General features: G+C 42.8%; 1 protein-coding gene across 5 annotated transcripts; it reads right to left on the minus strand.

Annotated features, from left to right (window-relative positions):
- Window positions 1-46: 46 nt before the first annotated feature.
- Window positions 47-11,450, minus strand: LOC143344544 (cGMP-dependent protein kinase, isozyme 1). Of its 5 annotated transcripts, none has more exons than XM_076770681.1 (14): window positions 11,081-11,450; window positions 4,658-4,815; window positions 4,509-4,580; window positions 3,887-4,137; window positions 3,661-3,803; window positions 3,452-3,589; window positions 3,203-3,381; window positions 2,872-3,119; window positions 2,482-2,805; window positions 2,181-2,412; window positions 2,012-2,118; window positions 1,656-1,895; window positions 1,454-1,520; window positions 47-1,083 (listed from the first exon to the last, which is right to left on the minus strand). In XM_076770681.1, the coding sequence occupies exons 2-14, from the start codon at window positions 4,769-4,771 to the stop codon at window positions 988-990; spliced, it is 2,211 nt and encodes a 736-aa protein (XP_076626796.1). In that variant the 5' UTR covers window positions 4,772-4,815; window positions 11,081-11,450; the 3' UTR covers window positions 47-987. The 5 variants fall into 5 exon arrangements, with proteins under 5 accessions (XP_076626796.1, XP_076626799.1, XP_076626798.1 ...); XM_076770684.1 differs by lacking the exon at window positions 11,081-11,450 and adding an exon at window positions 9,356-9,441; XM_076770683.1 differs by lacking the exon at window positions 11,081-11,450 and adding an exon at window positions 8,419-8,817.
- Window positions 11,451-11,586: the final 136 nt, after the last annotated feature.

Raw genomic sequence — 11,586 nt, forward strand, 5'->3', positions numbered from 1 at the left:
GAAAGGTTGTTATCATAGCAGTATTTATTGAACTGAAAGTATTTTTTCGGTCCATTTTTCTGGAGTCTCGAAACCCCATTATCATTTTTGTTTCACTCGTAACATTACCAACAGATTTAGAAATGAATTTCAATCCTATCCTCATAGTCAACACGTATTTATTTACGCACACACTTTTTAAACTTTTTATTAATTCAGGTATAAATTTATCATCAATTTGTAACAATAACGGCTGTAAATATCGTTGTTTTCGATCGTCGGAGTATCTTTTCGAACACGTATTTTGTCTATGAAACCTAAACGTGCAAAATAAAGGCAAAAATAAGACGAAAATCAAGAATATCACTTTCTTGATTGAGGTTTCGTTAAAAAGTCATTAAAAAATTAAATTAAAAAATTTCAAATCGTTTTGGAAAAATTATTTTCGGTTGCGGGGATCAATTTCAATCACTTTTGGTGAATAAACATACCTCCGAAATCCTATCCACTTTCGAGAAAACAATTCTTTACTTCTTCGTTAATAACTTTTTAACGAAGCCTCAATCAACAAATTATTCTTGATTTTCGTCTTATTTGGGCCTCAGAATCTCTCATTAAAATTTTTTCCAGGGGTAGTCGAATACCCTGTATAACGAATTCGATGAGACAGAGAATATTCATGAAACAACATTCGATTTTTTTTATGTTAGAACGACCAATAGCAAATACTATTAAGCATCTCTTATCAAATTCGTGACACAAATCGGTCCCAAATGGCAATTACAATTTAATCGGCACGGAATAGGTCGGTTAAAAGTTTTTTTATATACTCGTCGATGATAACTAAATCTGGTCAAGGTAGCAATAATCCTATTATCGGTAGACTTGTATTTAACGATTGTCGTTGAAAGAATCCTTTTCACTGCACTCCGCGGTTTGTTCACTCTTATCGTTCTTCCGACGGATAAGCCACGTACACCTGGATATCGGGTAAATTTTTTCCCCCCATCAGAAGCTCGAGTCCCATCCGGAGAATTCGTCAGACGGAACATTGCGATCCGGTGGATACCTTTCGAAGTTTCGCGTGTCGATTTGGTTCCGTACCTGGAAACAATCAAAATCATCGAAATCGAGCGACAATTATAGAAATCCCAAGGAATCACGTCGCGACGACGGGCTGAAAAAATAAGGTACCTGTTCTCAAGTTTGCTAAAAATTATTTAAGAAATCTACCGTGAAACAAAACACGCACAATCTTATTGGATGACCTCATACTTTTGCCATTTGGAGCATACCACGTTTATAAAATTACGACGCTTAATTGTTCCATTGTAGTGTCTTCCAGCGTTAGTCATGCAATTGTTTGATATTCCATTTTTATTCGTTGGTTATCGGAGTTAATAAAGACTGTCTTATGTTTTCTGCCCGTAATCTCTTAGTATATTTTTACAAATATTTCGTAAACGTTTCGTACCGTTGGAACGATCGGTGCTGGCAAAGCTAGTCTCTGCAAGGACTGCCAATTGAAAGAGTGGAACCATCTGCACAAACGAATTTTCGTTAAAAAAAAGCTCGTAGTTTCTTCAACGGTTGTACGGTTTTTCCATTGCATAGTGTTAGCAAGATCGTGTGTGGTGCTACAGGGTCAGAGTGGTTTCTACTTGCGAACAACTCACTTGTGCTCTCGAATATCTTGGATGCCGTTTCTTTGGTACCCGAGACGTTCCGAGGGATTCAGACGAAGAAGTTTCTTGATCAAGTTGTTCGCGTTCTTGCTGACGATACTCGGCACCCCGACTACTTCGATACCCTTTAGGATTTTGTTGTAAGTGGTCATGTGGTCGGAGCCTCGGAAGGGTGGTTTGCCAACCAGCAGCTCGTGAGTCAAGATCCCTAGAGCCCAATAGTCCACCGCCCTTCGAGCACGAAACAAATTGTTCGATCAGTTCAAAATTGCTAGATAGATGCAAAGAAGAGTGCCCTTGTCCTTTTAAACGTTGACATTTCTCTCGATATTTTTGAAATCACTTGCCTGTCGTGTCCCTTGTTCAAAATAATCTCCGGCGCCACGTATTCCGGCGTGCCAGCGAAGGTCCACGTTTTGGAGGGTCCGATCTTCTTACTGAAACCGAAGTCAACCTGAAAGAATGATCGATGGTTACGTTTAAACACCGAGTACTTTAAATTCGTGAAAAGCTAACCAGCTTCAAGTATCCGCGAGTGTCGAGCATAAGGTTCTCCGGTTTCAAATCTCTGTAGACGATGTTCATCGAGTGAAGATGATCGAGAGCTTCCACCACGCAACCGACCATAAACTGCGCGGTGCCGTCGTCGAAATATCGTCTCCTTTGGAGGGACGTCCACAAGTCTCCGCCAAGGCACACCTCCATCAGGAAGTACACGTATTTAGTGTCCTTGAACGTTTGATAGAGCCTAGACACGACCACGAGAATCGAATATATATTATTTGAACGTCGTTTGATCGAACAACATTTTACTAACTTGCATACGAATGGAGAATCACAGGCTTGCATGATGTGCTTCTCGTTCAACACGTGTTCCTGTTGTTGTTGCTCGACCATCACCTTCTTCTTCAGTTTCTTCAACGCGAAACTCTTGTTGGGATCCGATTGCAGGGTGACCAACTCGACGCGACCGAATCCACCGACCCCCAAGGTGCCTCTGGTCTCCAAGTCGTTCAGGGTGATTTTCGAGTACTCGTTGGTCCACTTTCTCGGTGTCAACGATCTCTTCTGCTTCTCGTACTCCGCCACCCAGTCCTTGTTGCGTATCTCGTCGAGACCGCCCAAGTAGTTGAAGAAGGACCTGAGGTTAATTTAATTTTATCTCAACAGGAAGCTGAGGCAACGTGATCGCAGGAAGAGAACTTACGTGCTGTCTAATGTCAAGCATTCGACTCCAGGCGCGAGCGCGATAGCATTGGCGTGTCGACGATTGTCACCCTCGTCGTCGTACAGAGCCTTCTCCCCGAAGTATTGACCCCTGGAAAGGACCACCAGTTCCTCCTCGCCGTCGTGTTGGGTGTCCTTCGTGATCCTGACGTTGCCTCCGCTGATTATGTAGAACTTGTCGCCCTTCTCTCCTTGCCTTACTATTTTAGTACCAGCAGGAAAGAATTCCTAGAAGAAACGTATCTCCTCTTTGATGGTCGCAGGTTTTAAAAGAACATTTTACCAAGACCATTGGAATTTAGGGGACGTACCACGCGGATGAGGTCGCAAATCTTCGCGAGCAGGTGGTCTTTCGGCTCCGGTAGCTTCTGGAGAACGGAAACGCGTCGAAGGAACCGGACGTTGCCTTCTACCCTCTCCTGGGCGGTTCTCATCATTATAGTGAGGAAGACGGATCGGTCGAGCACCCATACTTTCCCGAATTTTTTCACTGAAAATCGCAATCTCGATGCAGACCTTAATCGCGAATAAATTCGTTGCTTGGTCGTAACGCGATTTACCACTGATCGATCGTAGCCTCTTCGTGTTGTACAGCAAAGCGATCTCCCCGAAGGCGACGCCTGGTCCGAAACTTGACTGGAATTTGTTGCCCTGATAGATGTCGAACTCCCCCTCCGCCGAAACGTAAAGATGGGAGCCTGAAGTGTTTTCGATAGATCAGTGTTTAGATCGTTGTTCGTTATCGGAACATGTATCGATTAGGCGTTACCTATATCGCCCTCTCGAATCACCAAAGTGCTCGCAGGTATTTGTTTCGGGTACATGGCGGACACCAGGGCCTCCACTTGATTGTCCTCGAGGTTTCCAAGGAACTCGTTCTCCAAAATGGCTTTCTTGATCTGTCGTCTGCATCTGCACCGGAAAGAATCGTTTACAAATTCAATTGTATCGTCTATTGGTTGTTAGATTAGGATTATTTCTGTTTCAGAAATTACTTCGTATCCTTTTCGTAGACGGGGGTTGGGGCGGAGGGTGGCGTCGGGGTCCTGCCGATGACACCGCCCCTGGGATTGTGCGTGGGCTGATCAGAGTTTTCGGAGTTTTTGACATCTTCCTGATCGTTCTCGTGATGAGTCGAAAGATGATTGTTGGCTTGTCGAGGCGGGGGAGGTGCTTTGCTTTTCCCGGTGGAGTTTAGGATTGGCTTGGCCCCATTGGTCACTGCGACGCCAGGTAATGATCGTATCTGCAAAAGACAGAATCTCGATATTCACTAATTGACGCTCCTCCATAAGGATTTAATTAACATACTCTTTTGTTTACGTATTAGATATACTCAGTGAGATTTTTCCAGATGAAAGAATTATTAAACTGTTCGTACGCAATATTTAATAACTTCTCGTTTTCCTTAATGAGAGTTTAAGAAGTCAATTTTATGCTAATTTCTTTAGTCGATTGCATGAATTATTGGAAAACGTTTCATTAGAATATTAGGTACACGTTGCATATGGTTTATGCATGACGGTGCACTGTTCCATTTCAGCCAAGCAAACAGATGGATAGGTCGCGCCTCCTTTTTACAGTTTTAATAAAAACAGTATTCTTTCAATTACTCACCACGCCATGAGTTAGATCCGGTTCCCCAGGCTGTTTGTAGCTCGTCACCACCGGGCTCTTCAAGTTTCCGTTCTGCAAGGGAACAAAATCCAACGATCACCCGAGCGTTCTTCGCTAAAAAATCGCATCTACGAAGAGAAATCGCTTACTATCCTCAATCCGATCACGCCGTTCGAATCTTCCGTGCCTGGCAGAGGGGTGAGTTTGATGCTACCCCTCTGTCCCAGGATGCTTGGTCGCGGAAAGCACGAAAACATCATCATACTTTCCTCGTCCAGGGCATGTCGAAAGCACGGTCGTTTGACACCTGAAACACGCCGACGGAATCACCCTTTTATAATCACCGAATTGTCACGTATAGAAACTTTTTCTTATAGCCATGACGCGTTCCGTGAGCAGGACATTGACGCCTACAAGTATCTAATAATATCGAAACACTTGTACAGATTAGAATAACGGTGTCGTTGGCTTCCAATACTTTATCGGTCGAAAAGTCGCAATTTTAATCGTTCCGTGCAATCTACGGTGCAATCGATGTTAATTTCACCTTTAACTCCGGTAACTATTTTTTCTCGTGGATCAACGACGCGTCGATCGAGGCCCGTTCGATCCGCTTCGCGCGCGACGACTCCAATATCTCCGCTGGTCGCGGCCCCGATCGCGATCGTCGTTAATTAAGATAAGAGGCGCGCTTATCGTTTGCACGGAGCGCGGTTTCGCGAACGGATTCTTTACGATTTATCGCGTCTCTTTAATTGCCCGCGAATAGTCGCAAATATTTGGCGGCGCGGACCGCGAGACGTGTAATTGCACGGATTACTTACGAGACGCTTCGACGCGAGGCTGAAACTGAACGACGGACGCTAGATCCCGGAGCGCGTGCACGCTTTATTTCCGTTCCTCCTCTTCGATCGAGGATCGTCGAAACGCCGCTGACGGAAGTCTCGCGGCGAGCACGCGGCACGCTCGACTCCTGGTCACATGCTTATGCTAATCACGTTCGATGCACGATATAATGTTCGCTGACGTCACGGCATATTAGCACGTTCCCGCGACGGGAATATCCTCGCCGCTATCGAGGCTGAAAAATTTTCTCGGCGATCGTGATCGAATTTTTCGTACGCGAATCGTCGTTCAACTCGATCCGCCATGCTTGATTCGGGGAAGAAGCGACGAAATTGGGCGGAAAATCGAATGCACAGCTTTACTGCGTTATTTATTTAACGATCGTGTGCTTAATAATAAGCTTTGGTATAGAAAGTCGATGACAGTTGATGTGATAAAGTAAAGGATGAGATATAGACTTCATTCATAGATCCAATAATTTCACTCTTTCCATATCATAGTTGATTACATGGACTAACGAAAATTACATATATTATTATTAACAAACAATTGCCGTAAAGTAGGTAATTGTTTTCGTTATTATTTGTGTGTTTTTTCGCAACCTTGTGTGTTCCGTCTTCATTTTTAATATTATCTGTATGTACAACGACTGATAATGATAACGGAGTATTACTAGAGTCCTTTTTTTAAAACTGCATACCAGTGTCGTTAGGAACGTTCAACGGGCTGTTTTCCTTTCGTTGTTACGGTGGAAAAGAAGATTGATGAATGAAAATCGAGAACAGACTATTAATCGGGAAAGCGTGAATTAAAGCTAATTAAATGCCCGGCAGTAATAAAACGGAAAGATATTTCAATGTGATTTATGGAACGTAATATTTCGACGAAGCACGCGAACAGTTAAAGGTGAAGGTGATACGCGGTACTACTGTGGGTTTAATAAAAATAATGACGGTAGATACTAATCGAAATTTTATATTACTTATACAATGTCTATAACGAGTTGGTACAAGCCATTAAACATAATTTTTAAATTTACGTTTCGACACTCTGATTTTTTTCAAATTTTAATGGATTAAATTATACCTGCAAGAACACGTAAGGTATTAAGCAGTCCATTTTGCATGCCAACGTAACGAAGAATTAACAGGAACAGGGCTTTAAAACTTTGGAGCATTGAGAACAGTATACGAGCGGTTCCACAACGAAATTTTTATTTACCGTATAACTTATGGCCCGTTAGCGACAGCCACACACACGTACAGTATAATCGTGAAACTTTAAACATGTTTTTTTCGGAACACTATTTTTAAAACTATGTACACGAAATGCAAAACATCGTTATCGATTTCATTTTCATTTACGGGCTTTCGAAAGTCTTAAATGCTGCATATCAACAAAATTGATTATAAATAAAGAATCTAGACCTCGAGTTTATAGGTGGTAACAGAATTTTTGTGTATATAAAGAGCGAAATAAAAAATTCTCGCGTTTCTTGGATTTCTTGGACGAGTCCGTTTCGAACGGTTCGATGTTCGAGCCAGTTCCTTTACGTAATTTCCTACGATTATCTTCGAGTCGCTTGTCGTTGACGAACGGCGAAGTTAATGAAGGCTGTAGTCGATCTTATCGTGAACGGGGCGATATCGCGTTTTCTTCGTTCGTCTTCGTTCGACACGGTCGCGTTCGGCTGGCGGAAAAAATTTGCACGTTCGCGAAAAGCTATAGCCTCTCGCTTAAGTAACTCAAGAAGGAACGATAGGGAACGTGCATACGTATATGCAACACGAGGCGAAATTAATTGATACCTCCTCGTTTCGAAAGCTCGAATCCGATCGAGAGATAAAGTTTATCGATCGAAGACAGAATCGTTAGAAATTTTATTTGTCAACGATTGAAAGAAACACGAAGAGATTCTCGAAGTGGCACCGAAGCCTCTTTACGCAGAACACGGTTGGTTTGTACGGTATTAACAAAGCGATAACGATGTTTGATTAGTTATACGAGGAGGATCTACCCAAATGTTATTTACAACCTGTTTGTTGAGCAAGTTGCAGGTAAATCGAGCGGGTTCCTAGAAATCATTGTCCCGCGATAATCTTCTTCGTTATCCGGGAATATTTTTACCAGAATCAATTTTTGTTTGTAGAAATTATTTGTGAATTTCGAATGGGCGTGTCGCCTTCTTGAATCGTTCGTTGGCAAAGCGATACTTTTTAATTCTTTGGAGATTTAAAATACAAAGAACGAACACCACCATGGAACGAAAAATAATTTTCGCCCTTTGGACGTTTCGCCGTTAGTCTGATGCTCGATTACCAAGCGTGAAACAGCGATATTCTCTAAAATCGTTCGTTTCCGTTCGCGATCGCATCTAACTGCGCCAGCGTTCGTTCGGAGGAACGTTTCCTGTCTCGTTAGAGGCTGGTAATTATGTCGAAGCTTGGCAATAATTGAAGCCGTCATCGCCGGGTAGCGTCGCGGCATATTTGTCGCCCGTTGCCTTTTCCTTTTCGTTTCTTTTTACATAATCGCGAGGATGTTACGTTTCGTAATTTTCGTTGCACAACAGCGAGTGTCGCCGGTCGAACGCGGAGAACGACAGGTATGCGACGCAACGGACGCGATAAATTAACGAAGAAACGATAGCGATCTGTTCCTTTGGCCCATTATCGCCGCGATGGCGGCTTCGATTACGGGGAGGGTAAGATCTATCGCGTTCGATAGTTGCTGCGCGCTACGCTGCTTAGTTCGGTTACGATCTATCGACGCCATTTTCATCGATGTCGTTTACGGAGTTGGCATTTACGGATGACAAAATATCCATTTCGTAAGCTTCTGTGTACCTGTGTTTAAGTAAATCGTATTCGAGAAAGAAATGGAAATATTAATTATCCACAGAGGCCATCTTCTTGTACGATGGTACGATGGATTTTGATACGTGTAATTTGTTTCTCTTTTAAAATCGTGATATATAAATTTACTCACAAACGTTTAACACTCTGACACTCTAACGTATATCCATATGTTGTAATGATTGTATTTAAAAACAGTTGTCACATACTTGGTAGAACGAATCGAGTCTTGGTTGTATCCCAGCGAAACGATCTGGCGAATATTCTGTTCCTCGAACGTTAATTATGCACGGGACTCACCGAAATATAATGTACGCGGTTTTGTTTTCCAGGAAACCGTCGAACGATTGGCAAAACGCGTTCCGCGTTAACGCGATTGGTAATTAGCATTCGCTTGAGACCGTTCACCGACGTTCGCGCGTATGTTTCGAAACCAATTGTACTCCATTAAAAAAACATTGTTGTAACATCGTTTTAAGTGGCCTTTAGTCACCGTCGTCGTTTAATCAGCTGCGACTCGCAAGTGTAATTAGCTCAAGCGTAATAGACGACCACGTGGTCGGCTGTTAGACGTCACCCGCGAAACGGATTCCATTGGCTGAACGTACACCGTCTATTTTTAGGCCCTGCTAATATTTTCGTTTCGTTATCGCGTTTAATTTCCTTTTAAATTGCCCCGTTTACCTTGATTGCTTTATCGCGGTCGAATTTACCGGGCTTCGCTCGACGATCGTCGTCCACGGTTTACGCGTTGAAGCACGAAACTTCGCGATCATAAATTGTTTCGTGCCAGCCGTGTCAATATTTTCGTTTCTTTAGTCGTTTCGCGGATCGTCTGAGTTTTGCTTTAACTCGTTAATTTCGCAACGTGATCCAACCTAACCGCGGAACGTTCAAAGCGATATCTATTATAGATCGACGTTCTCTCGTCGAAATATAATTGCAACGCATTATCGGCACGATTTTATCTCACGACGAATGTCGTTTCCGTTGATCGATTAGATACAAGCGATAAATCGCCAGTGCATACGGGAAGCATTAACGAAGCATAACGTTTCGTTTCTTCGTTATTATTGATGCTTCTTGTACAGTACGCCGTGATTCACGGCCGACAAAATGTTTAAACTAACAGATTTTTAAACTTACAGATCGACGGACGCTGGGATCCTTCGATAACACTAGAAATACGCGGATAAATCTATTCTGGCGTGGATCGAACACTGCGTGAGGAGATGCAATTTTTGGGTGATGGACGATATCAGCTGCACTCGCTGAATTTACGTGTGAAACTGATGTCTCAGGTTCGACAAAGACGCAGGAATCTTATCTAGCCGATAACAAAGAGACGCAGTGTCAACAGGCAGGTACACGCACGGTCGTCTTATCTAATGAGTCCTACTCTCGTCTCGTTAAATAGGTCGGTGGATCTGCTTTTGAGTAATTATTTAAATTGCATCGAGAAATGCCCGGTTTTCGAAACTGTTTCATGTTTTGAAACGTTGCGGTTCGAGATCTACGTGGAACAGATATCGCGATCGCGGCCAAGAATATATTATTTTGCATTAATAATCCACGAGTCTTTCAAGGCTTTCCCGCATTCTGGTATCGTGGAAGTGCCAAGAGAAAAAATCGACCTCGAAGTACTGACTTCGCTCGGTTTCCTTTCGTTACCGAGCGATCCTTGACAAAGCTGATTTTGTGTTTACGTTAAAGGCTTAACGAGCTTCTCGAATCACGAACACCGTTTTCCAATCACGTTCGATCGATCTTTCACAGCATTTCATCGATAGGCTTCTTTGATCGAGCGTGCATCAGCGATCATTACAAATACTCGACGTTCAATTTAAATCGATACAAAAGAATCAGAATCGAGAAATCGTTCATAATACATAATCAGCGTTAGATCGTTATCGATCGATCATTGATTCACGTTGCGATACGAAGACAACGATGGCCGACCGGTTTTCCTAGTTTCTATTTTCTTATCTTCGGAACACTAGTCCTCTTATCGTTAAGCCGCTTTTCTTTGTTTTACAACGAATCTGACAGCCTCTCTTTATCGCGACGAAGCACCTGTTTCCACGAACACGCCGTTTTTCATCGTTTACTTATTTTCCGACCTAGATACAACAGCTAAGCAATGGGACAGATTTTCTATAATATCTTAAGAGAAGGATGGAATTTCACATGGTCCAGATTATCTCGAGTATATACAGATTATAAAATTACGAACTCTAAAATATTGTGTGCACGTTATCGTCGAGTTCGAAGAAGACAAAAAGAAAGATATAATCGTTAAACAGCTCGTAACAACTTCGCTCTTCGTAGACGTAATAAAAATTACGATTACCTGGCTACCTCGTGAATCAGCGACCAAGTAAAAACGTTCGCGCTCCAGTTCCTGCGTGTCGCAAGGAGTCGCGTCTCCGCGAGCAACATTGCAATTGAACAGTATACATTTCATGTAACTAACCGAGTAATCGTAGTTTTTTATCCAATCTCATCCGGAGATCGCGCGCATCCTGCCTTTTTACGGATCCATAATGATCTCGAAGAAAAATACTTTTCCCTTTCACTGTAATCTTTTCTAGATTAATCGTCAAGTTCTATCTGTCACCGTGAAAGCTATCATTATCTAACAAAATATATTTATCGTAGTTAATCCATAGCTAACATACTCTATTAACAGCACGTTTTTAAATGTATTCATTAAAATATATTAAATGTTTTAAGAGGCCATTAGATTTTTACACGTTGAGAACGCGAACAAACAGTGAGGTACAAAAAGTTTGATTGCAATTCTCGTAAAGCAATCGATTTAGAATTAAAATAAAAGACGGACGTCCGTTATCGTTCGCCGGAAGTACTTACGTTCCAAGGTGTCTTGTAACTCCTGAAACGGTCTTCGTCGATTCACAAAAGTTCGCTTTCGAGATTCATTGTCCGTATCAATGGTTCACGATTACGCGTACGGCTGATAGATGGTAGCAATTCGGAGTCAACGAGGCGCTTTCATTTTTTTTTTTTTTTTTTAACGCGCGTTTTCTTGCGCAGCTAGGAGGAGGCACCGAGAGGTGAAAGCGTAGCTCGGTGTCATTGAAGTCGAACCGTCGACGAAATAGGCAGGAAGTCGAAGGTCTGAGCGTACGTCGACATCCTGCAGAAGGATCGAAACGGATTCGGATCCGTGGATTCGATGGACTTTCGATCGCGAACGCCGCGCGTCTGATCGACAGGCAGGTCTCGAAGCCACTAGCAGAAAAACACGCGCACGTTTTCCATCGTTGCGTGTGATACAACGTGTGTGGGGGTATTGGTAATTATTATCGTTTGACACTTTATCCGTCGCGATACGTTTACCGACGTATCGGTTGGGG

The sequence above is a fragment of the Colletes latitarsis genome, chromosome 8 (genome assembly GCF_051014445.1).
Source record: "Colletes latitarsis isolate SP2378_abdomen chromosome 8, iyColLati1, whole genome shotgun sequence".
Lineage (NCBI taxonomy): Eukaryota > Metazoa > Arthropoda > Insecta > Hymenoptera > Colletidae > Colletes > Colletes latitarsis.